This window comes from Aethina tumida, chromosome 1, assembly GCF_024364675.1.
Source record: "Aethina tumida isolate Nest 87 chromosome 1, icAetTumi1.1, whole genome shotgun sequence".
Lineage (NCBI taxonomy): Eukaryota > Metazoa > Arthropoda > Insecta > Coleoptera > Nitidulidae > Aethina > Aethina tumida.
Window position 1 is genome coordinate 47532088 of NC_065435.1, and position 20828 is coordinate 47552915.

Sequence of the window (20828 nt, forward strand, 5' to 3'; positions counted from 1 at the left end):
TGGAGGCTGGAGCTTTATTGCGTTGTATAATAGAAAATTCATAAATTTATATATTTCATTGATATTACACAAAATAAACGATAATTAATTGTTCCTGTAATAAACAATAATTGCACAAATTTATTTTGTAAAGTTCAAATCTTTTACAGAGGATGTCAATTTTTTATAAAAGTACTTGTTCTATTGACATTCACTATAGGATTTAACTTGACACAAATTTCAGTCCTTGATTAACAAAATCGACGAAAAAAATGTTTTATTTATCAAATTACCTACAATTTAAATATTTTAATACTGCAAATTTGTACCAATATATTGTGAAATTGGCAAATAGATGATTCAAAGTTCTATTTTAAATCGATTTGGTCGATTTTAATACAAGGTTTATAATTCGCGAACGTGCTATTTTTCTTAAAACACCTACTGTGAGCAGTTTTGCCATCTTCAAGACGCATGGTTGAAGGCAACTAACATTTATTACACAGTTAAATCAGTTGATTGGATTAATTGAATCGGGCATAAAATTCATGTAATTAAAGTCGAATTTCAACATTTAACGTATGAACTAACATTCTTTATGTTCTTGTCAGCAAAATAGGTCTAATCTTACAGAGATCTCTTCAAAAATAATTAGCAGTAATTGTTTTGTAAGGTACAAGAGATTGCATTTGTTAAGTGAACAAATTGTGACGTACAGTACCGGATTATTTGCGAATTATATTTTATAATTACAGTGTTATATAAGGAATAATTTATATGTAGATATAATGTCTTGAAAAAGTACTCATAAATTATCGGACAAAGAAGACCTAAATAATCGTGCACACTGTAACTCGAAATTTGAGATTAACGAGACTGAAAGTAAACTAGAACTGGGAAATCACGAAGTACAATTATGTTAAACCAAAATATTAATGTTGTATCTTAAATAAACATGCTGTTTTAGCTTCTGGTGCTGCGCAACGTTTTAACATCTATTACTTAATTAGAATGCTCTGACCACAAGCACTATTCACTACAACTTTTGGTTTTATATAAATACACATGGATATTGTGTTTGGAAACTTGCGTCATTGTGCCTTTTATTTTAATTATCTGTATCTTAAATTAATAAACAGAACTTTCTCACAATGCGAAATGTAGATATTCTACTGTTTAGTTTTGTGGATGTTAAAACGATTCTATAAGGTACTCGTGGATTGTAGAAAATAGAAGTAGTCATAGCTTCTATTTGAGGTAAGCTTTTTGAGCAGAATTTGGTGTAAAGGGTTTTTTAATAGAAAATACACCTCATACAATAATAATAGTACTTTAAAATCGATGTATATTAATATTTTTTAGAAGAATATGTTCAAATATCTCTCTCCGTCGAAATGTCACTTCTATAACAAATTGAAATGCGTTACTCTCGTCTCACGCATAAATACTTCTTTTCTCACGAGAATGTGACACCAGTATATTTACGTACAAATTACAAAAAATACCTTGTTTGTAAAATTACTTAAATGGAGCCGTTATGGATGACACAGTGAGAAGGATTATAATTCAAGAATCGAAGGTAAAAGTACTTATAAAAACTATTAGTCAGTTGATGAGTACCAAGCAACGGAATGATGTTAAATGTTATAAATTTCTTCATTTAATACATACACTTCATCAATTTTAATTGATTTGTTCCAAACGAAACTACTCATAAAATGAACATTTACCAAAGATGTCAACGAACGGAAAGCTTTCAATATTAACTTAACTTTTAAAGCTAATATTTATTTTCATCGGTTTAAAACGGTTACGCATTGAATAACTCGATTTGTTTATGTACCATAACTGAATGCAAAACATGTTATGGATATGTTTTTCATAATTTTGAAAGGTTGACGGAATTTACGCTTGTGTCATATTTGCGGTAAGGGTATTTACGTTATTTTAATGTTATCACAGGTTCCAAAATAAACGCGTTAATTATTTAAAAAAATATTGATCAGCCAGTTCATTCGTCTTTAATATTCTATTTAGCATCCTGGTGAATTTGAAATTTAAATTCGGTATTGTTTATTTTAATGCAAATGACATTTAGATTTATTATGGTAATCGAACTCGTTAATAAGATTCTATTTTTCATCACTTAAGTCGAATGCCACTGTAATCAGAGCTTAGCGTTACTGTTTTGTTTTGGCATAAAATTTAAATTTCAGAATTTAGGAGAAAAGTTGAATAAATACATATTACATTTAGTTATTATGGTATTTGGTGAGATCACTCATAATAATGATGTAAAAATGGAAAATTTTAAGAAAACCCAATATTCTAGTGATTTCATTTCTGAAAAAATATATATTAAGTAACTTTTATAGTTTTAAAAAAATATTTCGAAACGCGGACGTAAATTAAAATCAATAATTTAAAATGTTTGCATATGTAATAGGCAAATTGTGTGCGAGTTGATTTTATTTACATTGATATTACACAAATCAAACACAATATAAAATAATAATTACCTATATTACGTATTGCAATTTAAAATATTTGTCGAATTTGCCAATTCGTTGCTTATTTAAAGTGAAAATATTATGCATCTGTAAAACATACATAGTTATGCGTATGATTAATTACATGGAAACTGTTGAGAGTGGTTAACTATTTTGTACCGAAAGATAGTGAAAAATAGTAAAACTTTACAGATAAATTATCTGGATAATATGAAATTATTATAATCATGAAATTTTATGTTCGATTACATGATTATTATTTACATGTTTCTGACCATGCTATTAACTTGTCAGCATATATCAAATACAATTCTAATTAGTAATAAATTAAAATAATGAAATATTGATTAGGATGAAGCACAAGCGCATATATTTTTTTTAAGATCAAACGATAATAGTATGTCATACGTGAAGAATTTTATGGTTTATAAATTTCAGTGAATATTAGTCAAATTATTTTTTGCTCTAATAACGACCGTATCAAATTATCATCATAAATGCGGTTAAACGCTTATTTAATATTATTATTTAATTTTATGCGTAAATTTTGAATAATCATTATATTATAGTTATGGCATATAGAAATTAAAATTTAATTGCGTTTGTTACAAAGTTTTAATTGATTTTTTCATGACTTATCTCTACACAATGTAACATATTATTTATTTATTGCCCATAGTTTATTAGTAATGTTTTAATTAAATAAAAATATTGAAAAAGTTGGGTTTTGGTAAACTTTTTACAATTACATATCGAAAACGGGTTAAAGTTAAGATATCTTGCAAGTCTTGATAATTCGAAAGGATATTTTGGCACTAAATTCTAGAAAAATATTTTAAGGATTTTCTAAATTAAATTTTAAATAAATTATACGGAAAACTTTTAAAATCTGATATACCCTTAACAAGAAAGATTTGATTACTTATTTGATAATTATAAATAACATTTTGACATTAAAATTCATCAGTCAAATTTTTGGAGGGATATTCGCCTTAATTTTGATGTCGATGTTTGGACATTACATTTAAGTAATAATTTAGAAAAAATCTGTGATAGAACGAAATAAACCAAAAAAATTTACAATATATTTTATTATTTTTTCAATTTCAATTTAAATATTATTTTTTGTAGTTTAAATTAAATATTTTATTTCTTTTTATTTAAATTAAATATTTTATTTTTTTAATTTTAGATTAAATATTTAATTATTTTTTATATTTAAATTATCAATTAATCATCAATTAATAATTAAATGTTTTAAATACATTTTTAATTGAGAAAATAATATTTCTGTCGGTAATGTTTTTTTCGATACCTATTAAATTAAGAGATGGGCTTTCGTTTTAATTTTGATGACTGTCGGTGTTTGGGCATTACATTTAAGTGATAATTAAAAAAAATGTTCTTTTAAAAAATCTGTGAAAGAACGAAAGAAATCAAAAAACTATATAATATATTATAAAAATTTTTTAATTTCAATATAAATATTTATTTATTTATTTATTTTAATTTAAATTAAATATTTCATTATTTTCTTATTTTTAAATTATCAATTAATCATCAATTAATAATCAAATATCTTAAATATTAAAAGTGTATGACAAATTAGAAAAAAAATGATATTTTTGGTAAGAAGGTCCCGTAAATATTTTTTATATTTAATTAGAGACAATAATTAATAACCTTTTTTAGATATCTATTCAATTAAGAGATGGCTGAAGATCTCCATTATTTGGCGACCCAAATATTCATACGTATTTTGTAATCGAGATCGACCATATTTTCATAAATATTATTTTTTTTTTTACAAGAGAGACAACATTTTTTGAGTTTGGGGAATATAATAGTTTTAAAAACGTTTTAAATGATATTTTAAAAATAATTAAATCACTTTATAATATTATAAAATTATTTTTATTTTTTTAGTTTTTAAATACGTTTAGAAAGTAATATTAACAACCAAAATGTGTTTAAATTTAAGTCACATAAAGCACCATATTAATGTTACATCACACTTACTTTATATTATTTATAATTAGTTTTTACGTTAACTACACTCCTTAAGAATATAAAAATAATTCGATAAAAAGGCGAATCCGCTATAAAGAGTAGAGGTTATCGATAATTTCCGTCGAAGAAATGGCATCCGATTTATTTATTATTTTGGCCGGCTTCGTTTGCACCCAATAAACCTTGATTTTGGCACTAAGTCATACATTTGTTTTAATTGTTAAATAATGCTGAATATAATTTTTACAGTTTGGGTCATACTTGGTACTCTCTCTGCACAATCGGCCAAACAATTACCGGCGCCAAACAAAGAAGTGCGCCGCGCATCACCGGAATGGGGGAGCATAGTAGCATCTCTTCATGTCCGTATATAAAAGGATTTGATATGTTCTCCATTTAGTTTAGTTTATAGTGTTCATTTGAGTTTTTAGGATTACTTTTTTACAGGTAAGATTACGGTCAGTGCAAAAGTGTTTTGTGTGATTTTTGAAAATTGTTCTTGCCGGTTTTAACTGGACTGTGATGATCTGCTACTAAGGATTATTTGTAATTTTTTTTTTATTTTGTGTAGAGCCCGTTCGGACTGATTATATCTTAAAAAATGTTTCGATAAGACCCACTGTCTCGTGTTCGTTATCAAGTGATTAATTTTTTTTTATCTTACTGACTTTTCGAATTTGTACGTAAGTATTGGTACTAGGGATCTGATATAACCAATAATTAAATTATTCAATTAAAGAAAACTTAAATTACAATAAAAAATACATCTTTTCTAATAATAGGTTTTTTCATTAAAATTTTATGGCTTGTGAATAATAATAATAAAAAAACATATAATTTCAAAACATTATTTTTCTAATAATATCGAAAATTTTTCTATAGATAATTACTAATTTACATACTTAAAATTTAGTTAAACAATTTATGGTTACTCTTCAAACAGGCAAATATTATAAAAATAACTGTTAAAATATTGCCTACACCTCCACCAAATTTCTTATTTTTCTCGTAATTTCTTTGCAATAAAAACCTGTTTTATATTTTTACTATAAACAGTTTATGATACTTATGAATGAATGACCTTACAAATAATTCATAATTACAAACAATACTTATTTTTTTACCGTGCCACCGATAAAGTTACGATAACTAAGTTTATGAATGGACTAGTGGAATATAGTTTACGACTAAAAACGACCGCCCCAGGGCGGTCTGCAACTTTGAACTCGGGTCATGCCATTCTTATTACTTTCATCATCTTTATAACAGATTGGAATGTACTTTTCCTTATTTACTTACTATAAAATTAAAGCCATATTGCAGTTTCATTATTAATTGCGTTAATAAAGGAAACAAATAATTTTCTAGTTGAAAGTAACAAGATTTGTAAATCACATAAGGATGTACTTTTAAAAAGTAAAATTTCCAATGGTCATTATCGACACGTTTTCGGCGGTAAATAATAATAATAAGGTAAACGGTTATTTAATTATTTTGTTAGAACAAAGACCGGTTTCGTACATTCGGAAGCAACATCCTAATACAACGCTTTCACTTAAGGATTCGAAATAAATTTTATAAAAATAAAAAATATATACACACATAAACAAAGCGTCTTCTTAATTATCACCGGATAATTCGACCTAGTTTTGAACCAGTTGCACTTTTTCCATTCGTAATGTTATTAAATTATTACTGTTCAGATTTTCAAAACGAATAAATTACACTTTTTTTACGAGTTAAGAAACGTCTAAATAACATTGTATTGTTCAGATGCTGCTTTGTTGTAAAAAGATTATCATTGAAACTAGACCGGTCGTAAAGGTTCATTATGGTCGCATGTAATTTCAGGCTAATTAACCCGCCCAGTTCGCCCTACGAGTACGAAAAATATCAGATCATCACCGCACAACATTCAGACCGCGTGTTTTGCACTGAAAAATTAGAAATCAAGAGCACCAACCAGACTAACGAACAGATGAAAGTCGAAAAAAAACCATTTGGCCAACTTCATCTTCATATTAAAACACCCAATCCAAAATCATGATCAATTATTCAGTTGTTTAAGGTTACTTGCCAGGTTTTTTGAACTATACTCGGAGATAATGTGGAAATTGTGCAATTTTCACATTCTTATAGTATATTAATTAGTATTTAAATAGCGGTTGGCGTTGCAGAAATTACCGTTCTTTGTGAATAATAACGAAAGTGTGCATAAGTGTCTCTCATTACATATAAACAAAAACAATTCGTAACATAAGTAGGACTGTTGAAAAAAAAATACGTATTATTGTTTAAAGATTTTGCATTAGCTCTTTCACCGCATAGATTTACGACAGATACGATTCAATAGTAAATAGTAAAATTATAATGTGTTATTATGAGACTGAAACAATTGCCGACGTATTAATTCACATGACTCCTACCTAAACACTAGATAATTTTTTGAATGAAATATTTTATAACGATTATGGCAAATTATAGTATTCACCTTGTGTAACGTATCTAGTTTAGCCAAATTAAGTAACATTTGTATTCATTGAGCATAAAAAACATTTATAGTATTTTGTTAAAACAACTTAAAATTATGTAAAAGGTTAAGTGCGATTTTAAATCGACATAATTTCGCACAATTCCATTGCCGAATTTATTTTTGGAAATAATTATTTATCGGTGAAAGCACGATTTTTTTACGGTTTTAAAATTTTGTTTGTTCTAATGAATTATTTATTTTATAAATAGCGTTAGATAATCTTACGATGTTCATCGATAACTCTATAATCTATAGATTTCGTAACAGAATTCATTTCATTTCCTGCACAGCATTGTGTTTTCAGAAAACAGTACACGATTTAAAAACGTTTCCACACAACGCTTCAGCTTCAGTCAAAATCGCAGCGACAACGTCAAAGCTTTGTTGGCCAATTCGTTCTCATTCAGGCCAATAAAATCCTATCGATATTGGCCAGAAATAAAACATTCATTTATATTTAGTGTTGTTCACATTCAGCTCAGCGATTTCACCACTAGAACTTTCTGTAGCTTATACAAAACAACAATAGCTGGATGCAAAATTAAAAGTCATTTGGGATTGCATACGCTCACATTTACCCACATTTACATGTCAAACATCGTCGGAGGCACCAAATGCGAAACCCATTGTGTATCGACTTCGAATGCTTAATTCTCACTTAGGCTCAATTACGCATTCAAATAATAAATTAAGAAAAATCCAACAACCGGTGTTATTGTTAACGGGCCGGGCCACTAATTAACATTTTTATTGTGCTCTAACGTGTTCTCTGGTGATGATTTTTGGCTGTCGGTTATGAAATCTATTGTTGGTTTTTGGAACGTTTAGCTTCATTTAAGAGTTATATCGGGAGATCTATGACCATTATGGAACGTGTATTTTGTAAATCTGATATAAGATGTGAAAGTGAATGTGAAATGAAGATTGTTCAGTTGTATTATCTCTATTTATTATAAATTTTTTCACTTTCCAAACGCTTATCAATCATCGACTGTTTGTTTAATCAAACCTGAATTTATTAAGTTGTTTTCGTGAAGCTTTTCACGTTCATCCTTTAGATGGTTAATAATAAAATCCGTCAGCTAAATAAACTATTAAATGGAATGTCTTAAATCAACCAAACAAATTTCCATATTAATTCCAAAGTGGGCAACTTAAAACAAAGTTATTCTAAAATATTATAATAAAAACTAAAAATTCGCTTAAAAATCCTTTCCAAGAACATGCTCATACATATGAATGGACCAAAACACTTTAATAATTCATATATTATTAATAAGGAACGGTAATTCTAATGTATTAGCTCAGTAAGTAGTTATTAAAGAAAAATAATTTTTTAGAGAGTGGCAATGGAAGATCTTGATCTAGAAAACTATAGAATAAATAATTCAGCATTTCACTTTAAAAAGTGCTCCGAATAGGCATACTCTATTATTATTATAAAGAATAAAATGTAAAAACACATGTGCGTATTTATAAGAAGAAAAAAACGTTCATTTGTTACACAATATTTTCTCTTTATTGTTTTGTGCGTGTTCATTTGTCATGAATAAATACATTTTCCAACCGTACAATTGGTCAATATTTATGAAATAATTTTTATGATGCGTCTATTACTAAATGCCCGCGCACTTAATTGAATAACTAAAACATTTACAACTGAAACCGGTAAATAAAACGTCCATTAATCAAATTCAGTGGCAATAACACTAAAATTATATAATGCGAGAAATTCAAATGCATATTAAGTTATACACGTATTCAAAATTAACAAATCAATGCAAATCAAATCGATTATTGACGACCACACGGATGTTGTAATTCAAGTGTTTATAAAAACTCATCATCATCATCATGGCTATCATGCAAAATCTTTACTGCCACCGGTTCGAAAACAGATATTTGTCAAACAACTGTAAACTAATTACGGATTTGCATTCAACGACGTTACTTTCATTTTCGATTGACAAAATGCAAATACAATTTTAGTACGTGGGATATGAGCTCTAATTGGTGACGTAACTCATCTCTGATTCATTTATGTAATTTATGATTATGTGGAATGTCCTTTTGTTGCTTATTATCAGTGATATATTGAGACTAATGATTTATGATTTATTCGTGGATTGTGAAAGTTCCAATATCTCTAACGGTTCGTTTTGTGAAACTTAATTGAAATTGGTTAATCTTTTGTCTACTTTATTATTTGACATATGCTGCAGAAAAAACTTTAGTATTTTATTATGATTATTGTTAACAAATGGTATGTCAAGTTGTAATGAAGTTTTAATACTTTTTTATTAGTTTTTAGCCATAAATGCCGTATTTATTGTTTAATATTGAGTGTGTGTTTGAAATTCACTTAATCTTAATCGTTTATTATTAAAAATGCTATGAAAATCAAGTGTATTTTTGCGTTTAACTTGCAACTTCAAAATAAAGTATAAAACACTATTGTCATTATGCAAAACTTAATTAATTTAAAGATTTCTCGTTTGCTTTTTAGTAAATTACCTTTGTAATTGCTGCCTATGATGTACTTGAATAAAATATTTTAATACTATCTAATTACCATCAGGCAATTAACTAATTATGTATTATGTGTAAACCCACACTGTTCATGTTGCTAGTTATTAAACAAATAGGTTTTCAAGATTTGTACGTGTATATTAAAAGATTATTATTGGTTTTTTAACATTCGTAAAGTTCATTAATTCAAGCAAAATTGTGTAAAAAGTAATGTTTATGTAAATAACTTAATCATCTAGGAAATAAGCGTTTAGTAGTTTCTCAGTAATATATTTCATAATTGCTTTTGATGATCGAACAAATTAATCTAACGTAAAGTGGGTAAACGTAATTTTAATAATGACCAACAAAATTATGATAACAATAAGCATAAACGACTTACATTCGTTATTTTTATGTTTATTTTATAAATTTAAATAAATCGATTGAACCTAATGTACGTGTAAAGATGTACAAATTCCGATTACCTATTTTAATAATAATTAAACATTGATACAACACATCCAGAACATACGAATTTGTACGGATTACCCAAACTTAGTGTGCTGGAATAATTAAACTTTAGCAATCACAGATTTCTCTTCCCAGGCATCAAAATGATATAGACATGCGGAGCACATATTAAATGTGTATTTTCGATGTAAATAATGTGTGATAAATTGTCAGTCATTATCACATTCGAATTACGTAAGCGTAATATCAAAATTTGAACAGCCTTTATAAAGACATTTAAGAAAGTGTCTAACCGATAATTTCGTTTAAATTTATATCGGCCGGACATTTATATGGATTTGCTGAAATTATGCATATAATCCGTTAAATAAATGCTTGTAAGTGGTCTCGTCTTGCACAAATGCTCTCCAATAAATTACCGTCCTCATTTCCCTTTCGAAATAGGCAAATAATGACTTTGATAATGGATATTTACTTGAACGCAGCTCTGAAAGTAATTTTTCCTTCGGATTTCAACTTTAGTTCGTACTCACGAATCTGCACACGACCTTCTGAACAATTGAGAAACGGTACCATGGTCAGAAGATTTTAGAATAAAACTCTATTTCGATTTAACGATTGGTAATTAGACTCGTTTTTTGTTTAGCTAATGATTTATTGATACGAGCATTATTTCGTGTAGCAACCTTAAAATTAGGCTCAAGGTGTGAGCATACAGTGATTTTACCAGCTCCGATAATGGTGCAGCTTTTAATTGTAACAAGAAGAAAGTGGAAAGTATCAAACAAAAATCGTCATTATTCATTTATAACATTTAACAGCCCATTGTGTCCCACTGAGCTGAATAGGCTAAAACTTCACGAATAAAAAATTAAATGATCTTTACACAATAATGATGACATGGGAAGGAAAAATTAAGAAATATATAACACTATTAAAAAGGCGCATATCGCCTAGTGAAAGTTTCGTAAATGATGGCTTTAATACGGACTTAATTTACCCCCGGAAAGTAATTTACATAAATTTCGTCGTCGCCAAGTAAGGGGCTTCCTCACTTCACTTAAGTATCATAGAATGTGTTCAGATTAGATTTTATGACTGTATTATAATATACTTTTCTTTTTATTTGTTATAACCATTTAAGAAATAATATGTTGTATAATAAAAGATTTCACAGCAAAAGCGGAAAAAAATATTGTAATGGACCGAATTTTACAGGAAGTCATTTACATATTAATGATGAGGTTATGTGCCACATAGACTTTAAAAATAATGTCACGACAATAAAATTAAAACTTTACTCTTACGTCAGGAGGAGACAAAATCATAATTACATAAGATGAGACGTTTGCAGATTATCAATGCAATTTTATATAAAAAAGTACATTAAAATGAGTAACACAATAAACCATCAACGAATAAAGCTACCCAATAATCATAAAAAATATGTCATAATACTTTTAATTTCCAATTTCTATCGACGACATTAATACGTCGATCATTAATAAATTTACAATCTTCGAAACACTTTTCCTTAAGTTATAGGACTGTATAAATCTGGGCCTATAAAATGCGGTGCCTTAATTTGAACCGCATAGTGGACATTTATGTTCCAGTTCGCACATTCTCGACCATCGTTTGCGGTCGTTTAACCAGCTTGTGTAATTGACGAGGTAATCAGACCAAACGTTAGATTTTCTGCATAAAATCTCATATATAAATTATTTCGTCACGATCGCGATAAAAACCGAAATGTCCGTTTCAATTTAAGATCGCACGCGTCGAAACAATGCATCCTAAAATCCCGCAGACTGAACTTTATTGTCCAATAAACAACGGCGGAATTTAAACGGCCAATGTTACGTTGAGAAATATGTAAATTATGGCCAAAAAATACCCATCAATCTGAAAATGAACCCACCACCTTCGCAATTGTGCAATCCGTGTCTCGTTCGCATAAATTCGGTGGAGGATGTGTTGCAACAAGATGCCTCTGAAAAAAAAAATTCTCATTACAAAATTAACCATATAATTCAGACGTTATAATTGTACGCCGAGCCCAAGATTTTAATCTCGTTTCGTGAATGTGTGAATGAATGGCTCCGACAAGTCTTGTTGGCTTTGTGTTCCGTGAATATTTTACGGAACGGTATTTAGAACAAAAGTAATTTGATTTTTAAAGATGTTCTGCAATCGTTAACCCACTTTTAATTATCACAGCTACAGAAAATTACCTAATGGTATTAAAATATGATTATTTTATGAATTTCCATGACAAGGTTGATTTTAAATAATTGAGCATGCAAAATTAAAATTTCCCTTCAATTTTTTCGTAACTTCCTTATTCCAAATTGGTATTTCACCATTATCACAAAGTTATTAAACTAAACGATATAGAAACTTTTGTTCCAACTTTTCGAACAATGGTTAATTTTCATCATAAATAAGCATAACAGTTTGCTTGATTAAAAACATAAAAACAACAATTTTCACACAAGAAAGTTTAATATTTAAACTAAATATCCGTATATAAAATGCGGCGGCAAACTAATATTGATTATCTCACTTATCTCTCTCTTATATATTATTATAAATGTCAAAATATTTTTTGAAATCAAAAATTACCAAACAAACAATTTATTTCGCATTGTTAAATTTTCACAGTTCTTTTGTTAGCTTTGCGTTGATTACCATTCTACCAATTATATTAATTAATAAAGATCAAGAGTTTGATAGTCGAAATTAATCTGTTTAGTGTTTAATTGCATCCTTCAACGTTTATAAATATTGTTATTAATAATTTTATATTTGTTGTGTTAAGTTTATTTGTTTCTTTGTTTAATTTATGACAAAGGTCGCGTCAAACTAACCGAGATGCAACGACTCTATAAAAATGAGATTTAAGTTTGCAATGATAATTTTTAATTGTTGTTATTATTATCTGCTTTCCTATGTTCTACTTAGTTGTTATACAATTTTTATTAAATTTATTAATGTCCGTGGTAGGTCTCATTAAACTAGCGGCGTCTTTCAACATACAAAATTTATGAATCCTCCAAATTATGTAACGAAAATTTAAAATTATATTAATCCGTTGTGGGATTTACGGGTCTACTTTTAAATCAACTGACCCGGGCATTTCAAACCGGGTCGAAAGTGTAATGTTATGAAATGAACGATTTGTATTATGTAGCTAAATTAACTTAAACCTTTTCATGTTGTACAATTACTAATTGAAGATATTTTTTACAGATACATACATTCCATACAGGTCTACGTAAGTAACACGCACAATTTTAATTCTTTTTTTAGGATTTTAGTGATAAATGTTAAGCAACAGTTGAGTCTTACTATGTGGTTTTTAAAATGTTAAAATCATCCGTAAATTGTACCTCTAAAACAAACTCGCTAATAACCCCTATACTAAGTATACCTAATATTTCCTTGTTATTGGTCAATATTCCATTCATAACCCATTGTGGTTTGACGAGGAAAAATAAATATTTCTGGCTAAAATTTATGTTATTTTTATTACCGTTATGTAATATAGATATTCATCACTTAAGTAATTATGGTAACGTAAAATAATTTCTTAATATTGTCACACAATATCATATTGTAGATGTAAGAAAATTTTATATGTAAAATTGTATAAATACAATTGTTATGGTTCTATTTACATCCTCATGTTTGTGATTGACAGACATATGGTAAATACTGTGCGTCATAATTTTATAATTTAGTTATGGTGTAGCATAATTGCAAAGTTAATTTATTGACAATTCAGTTTACAAATGTGCCCACACTAATGTAATTTTAAATGAAAAGTGGAAGGACGAAAGGAAGAATTCACCTTCTGCGAGAAATAATATTTTCACTGACGCGTTCCATATTCATAAAAACTGATGAATGAAAACTTAAAAAACTACTTTGTGTAAATCAAGAGTGCGTCGTTTGATTGATTGATTGGATTTTGTGTAAGGAATCCGTACCTATGAGGTTGGCATTCGTAACAAAGTCAAGTCTATGAGACCGGTTTAGCGGTTAATTGCATTCAGCCTAGCATCTAAGCCGCATAATTTAGCTGAAAAACGGCCACATACATTCATAAATTGCCGGTGAAGTGCATCTCCGTCACGACGAACCGTAAATCACCAATAACAATTTCACTTTCAAATGTCGGATGGCTTCGCGACCGCAGGAGTGTATCTGACGAAAATTACTTTTATTTTTTGTTTAATTCGTCGGTCGGAACTGCTTATTTGTAACGATCTAAACGTTTGCCTAATGTTCTAAATGCGATGTGATTTTTGATGATGGTGTATAGAACTTTCTTGACTTTGCCTACGTGACGTGTTGGATGGAGGCGATCGTAGAAAATCTCGAATTACACCTCTGATGAGTATCGCCGACTGCTTTCTTTGGATCCACAGCTAGACGATTTACATATTTACATCCCAAGGATCGTGAATTCGTGCAAATCACGTTTGGAAAAATAGCCGCGACTTTCTTTGCCTCATATTTGGAGATTTCGCCAATTGGTTTGACACAAACAGTTATTAAAGTCGAGACCTTTGAACTTTAATCACGACACACTACGTTCAAGGCAGGTGCTTGTTAATGCATCGACTTTATTGGGGCACCGTAAACATATTCGGCAAATCAAACTTCAAATACCAAACGGTCAATTGCACAAATGGTCAAAGAACAAACAGTTATTCAATGCAGATTAATGCCCATCACGACTTTCGAAATTCATTCGAATGATGTAAACTACACTTGACTGGTTTAATTATTTTGATATGTTGTATACCTCGACTCACTATCTAGGTGAATACATTTCCCACAAATTATAATTTAGACATTATTTGCCTAGATTGCACCAGTTTTATCGAGACGTCTTTGGTAACACATTTTACATCTTCATCATTATCTAATTCGATCTATTCACGGAATTGCAGGATCGGATTCAATTTAAATTATTTACCTTATTTACAATAATCTTTTCAATATTAATTGACTTACAATTTGTTAAACAATGTAGGCTGAGTGAAAGTAACTCTTAATTAGTATATTTCAACACGTTTACCTATTTTATTGGAATTATGAAATTAATTTTATATTTTAATCACTAAAAAATCAATTAAATTCAATATAATTTAGTTCCATTTTACGACTACTTTGACTAAAATATTTTAATACAGGATTTCTTTTTTTGGAAAAGTATTAAAATGATAATAAATTCTAAATTAGAAGCAAATATATTTTTATCTTACGAGATTTAATTAAATAATAAATAAATTTACTTAATATTATATTTATAAATATAATAATAAATAAATATGGGAAAATTGTAGTTAAAATTTAAGATTTTGGTGAATGCATCATATTCAAATATGTGTCAGTGTCTAAATAATTTCAGATTTATAAGAATCATTGTTGGTTAAGTTCTGACATTCTAAAAGAGAAAAAAACTGGGTTAAAGTGTTTAGTTGGTTAAAGCTTTCGATGCAACAGAAAAACGTGACCTGCAGCTGGTCACGACGGCAATAATATTTAGGTGTTATTTTTAGCATAAATTAACAATAAAATAAAAGTTATAAATTTACGTAACGTTTGTGCTAAACACAAGATACACATTAATGTATTCCTATATTCATAGTTTTCTGTTTACCGAAATGGTTTTTGAGAAAATTTGCTGGTTACGTCATATTAGTGGATATCTCTACATAAAACATTAGAAAGAAATGTATGTCAAAGAAATGCATAATGTATTTGTTAATTATGACATAACGAGAATACAATTTGAACTTGGCCCCAATTATAAATACTAGTGGATCGGTAAAACCAAAACAGGAAACATGCCGAGTTTTTATTGTTTTACAATCAATGCATAATTCCTGAAATATTATGCTTATAATTCCGTTAGAGAAATAAGCCTAATCATTCGATTTTAATTTAACATTTACGCAGACACAGGAAATTAAAATTTTCACACTTGATTTTACAATGATACATATATGGTCGCGTGAAATTAAATTAATTGCAATTTTTAAATACTTAATTACAAATGTACTTTTATGTGAGCCACAAAATTAACACATAATACATAGAAACATATGTATTTTAAAATAATCAAGTATTAGTTATTTAATACCTACCATGTGATTATCAGACATTAAATTTATGGGAGTGCACCTTGCGGAAATTGCTTTTAAGTGCGAATTTCAAGAGAGAAATTCTTACGTGTGTCAACTAATGGCCAAATAAAAAACTATTAATTTTCACCTTTACGGTGGTTTCTTCTATGCGAATGATGAGTCACGCCAATTGTTTTTATTTACTAGTTATGATATCTCCGTAGGGCTAACTTAATAACAATAAAATTAATTTTTATATTTCTGCATAATTTCCATCAATTTCTTCCAATGAAAAACAGAAAATACTACAAACCAAATCTTTTTTATTTCGAAGTAAAATAATTCCATAGAATTTTGTTAAAAATTTTGACAGCAACTGTTTTGTTTGACATTGTTTGTAAGAGTTAATCTGAGTGATTTGTTTTCTTCCAGAATGAAGTTACTAATACCGATTGTCGCTGTTTTGGTGGCGATATTAGTTCAAGAAGTAGCTCCAGAAGGACATGCACTCTTCATTAGAAACGAAGTTTTACGAAAAGGTAAAAAATCCAATGCAATTAGCTGCACATAAATCAGCATTTAAATATTCAGAGCGTGTAAAAACTATATAAATTAGCTTTAGCTAATTTACTGATACCATACTAATAAATGATAACTGATGATCGTGATAAATTTCAGCGCTTTATTATTGTAATTTAGTCATCACACATTAACTACCAAATGTGTGTTATCAACTTCAACACTACTTTTAAACAAAAATAGTAGTTTATTAACTATATTTACCAATTAAACACCTTAGATCCACTATATGATAAATCGCTGTAAAAAGTTTTTATTTTTCTTTGTAAATACCAGGAAAAAGCAGAGTAACTAGGCAAACGAATGCAGATCAGATGGTTCAGAACATCCTGCAATGGCTCCAGGGCATCTACACGCAGAACAGTCGAAGGAGTAGGTCCAACACATACAACATTCGTAACTTTACTAACTTCTTCAACGATTTTGACGACTTTGGTTTTAATAATAACCTTAGTTTTGACGACTTTGGGTTTGAAGATGCATGTAAATATCGCTTTGCTTTTTATTAATAATCCGTAGTTCGATTAAAAATCAAATTACTGCTGAAGAAATAGGAATTTGATCTTGAATCGAAGCCAAGTGTGATTTAAACAGAAGAGTGCATGCAACACTTGCTGTTTTAACACTAGTAGTAAATCAATCTTAGGAAATATTGCATATTTGTAAAAATTGGAAAAACATTTATTACTATCCATAATTCCTAACTCTAGTCTTGTGAAACTCAAGGATTTACAATAGGTCAAAGGCGCTAATGCACTACTAATGCATTAGCTAAAAAGTCAAACATTGGATAGAAATTTCACTATCATCGAAAGCTTTTTAAAAATATTATTAACACCTTTTAAGACAATTTAGTTTCAGATAATATTTAGAAATATGTAGTGAGTTCAAGACTTAATTGTTGGGATATTGTAGATAGTCTTATAAATTCCTTTAATAAAAAAAATGTTTAGAGTATAATTGGGTGTGATGAAATAGCGACAAAATTGTTCATTAATAAATTAATACCACTAATGAAACTGCAAATTAACCTTTAACTTTAATATTCGCTTAACCACCAGCGATGTCCGATGTTCAATTGGAAAACGATTTCTAATCATCGATAAAAAAAATTCTGACGTCATGGGTCTATTATGTGAGGAAGAACAACAATATGCAAGAAAGTTTGAATAGTCCCAAATGGTTTTCCCAATTACACATTTCTCCACATATCAATAAATTATTTGGATTATTTTATACTAAACTGAAAATTTGAAAAATATCACAATTTTGTTGATTGTTGTGTATATTTTTATTTTTTTTTGCAAATGAAACAATATTTTCTGTCGATAACAGCATGTTATTTGTAAAATAAATATATTGGTAAATTTTACTAAATAATTAAATATTCGTTTCTTCTACTAATATTTATAAATATTGTACAGAGTAATTTATGTTTAACATCCGTAGGCAATTAAACCAGGACTTAGAGTAATGCAGTAGAATGTAGAACCATTAACACCAGTGTTAACACTTTACTAATTTGTAAATACTTACTATTTTTATATACTTACTCACTATCATATTTTAGTTCGTCAGGGTACTTTAAGAGAGTACTTACCGCCAAGCAACACACAAAAACCAAGACCATTTGAACCTGTGAGCACTGTTGATGGTGAAGGATATCCTCCTTCCGGATTCACTCCTCAACCACCATTCCCGTATCCAACCGTGCCTGGTCTAGATGGCTATCCACAGACAAATGACATCACCTCCGGATTTCCAACCGGAGCACCATCCACAGAATATCCAAGTGGTGGACCATCTACTCAACCCGCAATAACCGGTTATCCAAGTGGAGGACCTTCCACAGAACCTATTCCAACAGGCTACCCAAGCGGGCCGTCCTCCCAACCAGCTTCAACAGGATATCCTGAAGGACCATCAGGTAAGGATCTGAAGTGCTAAAACAATTTATTTTAATCACCACAATTTAAATATATTACAGCCGCGATAACTACCGAACCTCCATACCAACCATCCACCGGTTTTCCAACGAGTGAAAGACCAGGATTCCCAACAGCTCCTCCACCGGGTTACACCTTTCCACAACCTGGATCAACTGAACAACCCGAAACTACCGGTTATACTTACACTACTGGCAGACCTGGCTTCCCCACAGCTCCACCACCGGGCTTCCCCACTGAACAACCTGGTTACACAACCGGCAGTCCAGGATTCCCAACTGGTCCACCACCAGGCTTCACTACATCTCAACCTGGATACACCACTGGTAGTGCATTCACTTGGCTAAGCACCGTAGATCCTTAAATATTTTAATTTTAGGCCCATCCGCGGAATACACAACACTTGCACCACAAGGTTTCACCAGTTCTAGTCCTCAACCAGCTGAAGGGTCCACAGAAGCTCCAACAACGTCACCGGCTCCATTCACCACAATCCCGTCTCACTCCACAGAAGCACCAGGTTTCTCTACTTCTCCTCCTCTTGAAGAAACCACAGGCGTTCCACAAGGACCAGAATCGACTCCAGCTTTTCCGACACACGCTCCAGTTGAAGACCTCTCAACCAGTTCTCCAGTGGGACCTACTGAAGGACCCGAATTTCCATCTGGCCCCAGTGAAGGTCCTTCCGATACATTTGGACCATCAACCCACCTACCAATTACTCCAGCTCCTGAAGGTGTTACACCAGGTACCACTCATGAAGAATTCACAGCTCCAGCTGAAACAAGCCCGGCTGGTCCAACTGCAGCTGTTACCACTGAATCGCCTGAAGTAAACACCATTCCCACTGGCAAGACACCAGAAAACGGTGACAGCACCTCTAGTGGAAGTGAACCTGATGACGATTTAAATCATCCCCCACACATTCACGACATTCAAGTCGACTGTGGAAAGGAAATGATGACCATTACTATTGAGTTTAACAGGCAGTTTGATGGAGTAATTTATTCCAAAGGCTATTACAGTAATCCAGATTGCCGGTATGTAAAAGAAAACTCCGGTCAAACCAAATATACGTTTACAGTAAGCTTAAACACTTGTGGAACAGAATTTGTAAATGCTTTCGATACAGAAGGCAAATCGTATTTGCAAAACGTCTTGGTAATTCAAAACGAAGCCGGAATTCAAGAGGTATGGGATGTTATCAGATCAGTGCGTTGTTTATGGGAGGGAAGTTTGAAGGATACCCTCAGCGTAGCTCTTAGTGTTGGCATGTTAACCCAAGAAATCGTTACTTTTAGCGGCGATACTGCCATGGCTAAGTTAGACATTCAATTGGGCAAAGGTCCATTTGCTCCTCCCGCCGATGGTCTTGTTAAGATCGGAGAAACTATGACATTAGTAGTGTCTGTTAGCGGAGATCCAGGTTTCGATCTTCAAGTGAAAGACTGCAGAGCCACTGATTCCACCAACGAGAACGTTGTACCTCTTACTGACGACAATGGTTGTGTCCTCAAACCCAAACTGTTCGGAGCTTTCCAGAAGACCAGGAATACCGGTGATACCGGAGCATCAATCATTGCTTATGCATTCTTCAGTGCATTCAAATTCCCAGACGTGATGGACTTGATGATCGAATGTAACATTGAACTGTGCAAAACCGATTGCGAAGTTTGCCTAGACCCCGACCAAAAGATCGATCCAGGTAGACGTAGAAGACGTGATTTGTCTGCTTTTAATGCTACACTTGGTGACGGAGTACTTATGGGAAAACGTTTGAGGGTAATTTTACCTGAAGATCTAAGCGACGCTCAAGCCATTCTTAATCTGAATCAAAATGATGGCGTTTGTATGTCTACACAAAACTTTGTATTTTCTTCCGCCCTTCTGATCTCTCTTTTAGTTACTAGTAGTTTCTTTAGTGCCTATTTGTGGCTGAAAAATCAACGTCTGTCGTTGAAACACTAGTTATAATACAGTTTTTAGGTTTTAATTTGAAACAAATCCTGCCAATGTAGTTCCGTACTTTCTTTTTAAGTTATTTTATTTCATACAATCCAGTATTCTTTTAACTTTTGTATGTATATTACTTATATATTTATGTAAATAAATTCTAGATAAGTTTTTTATTATTCCGTTTTATTTTTAT

The 20828-nt window shown here is 30.4% G+C and overlaps 1 protein-coding gene across 3 annotated transcripts; it reads left to right on the top strand.

Annotated features, from left to right (window-relative positions):
• The first annotated feature begins 4912 nt into the window (after positions 1 to 4912).
• Positions 4913 to 20808, top strand: LOC109598599 (collagen alpha-1(II) chain). Of its 3 annotated transcripts, none has more exons than XM_049961586.1 (7): positions 4913 to 4946; positions 13267 to 13291; positions 16587 to 16693; positions 17010 to 17105; positions 18304 to 18660; positions 18721 to 19005; positions 19059 to 20808. In XM_049961586.1, exons 3-7 carry the CDS (start codon positions 16588 to 16590, stop codon positions 20645 to 20647), a joined length of 2433 nt encoding a protein of 810 aa, XP_049817543.1. In that variant the 5' UTR covers positions 4913 to 4946; positions 13267 to 13291; position 16587; the 3' UTR covers positions 20648 to 20808. The 3 variants fall into 3 exon arrangements, with proteins under 3 accessions (XP_049817543.1, XP_019870067.2, XP_049817544.1); XM_020014508.2 differs by having other exon boundaries at positions 4913 to 4937; positions 13257 to 13291; XM_049961587.1 differs by lacking the exon at positions 17010 to 17105 and having other exon boundaries at positions 4913 to 4937; positions 13257 to 13291.
• The last annotated feature ends 20 nt before the right edge of the window (positions 20809 to 20828 follow it).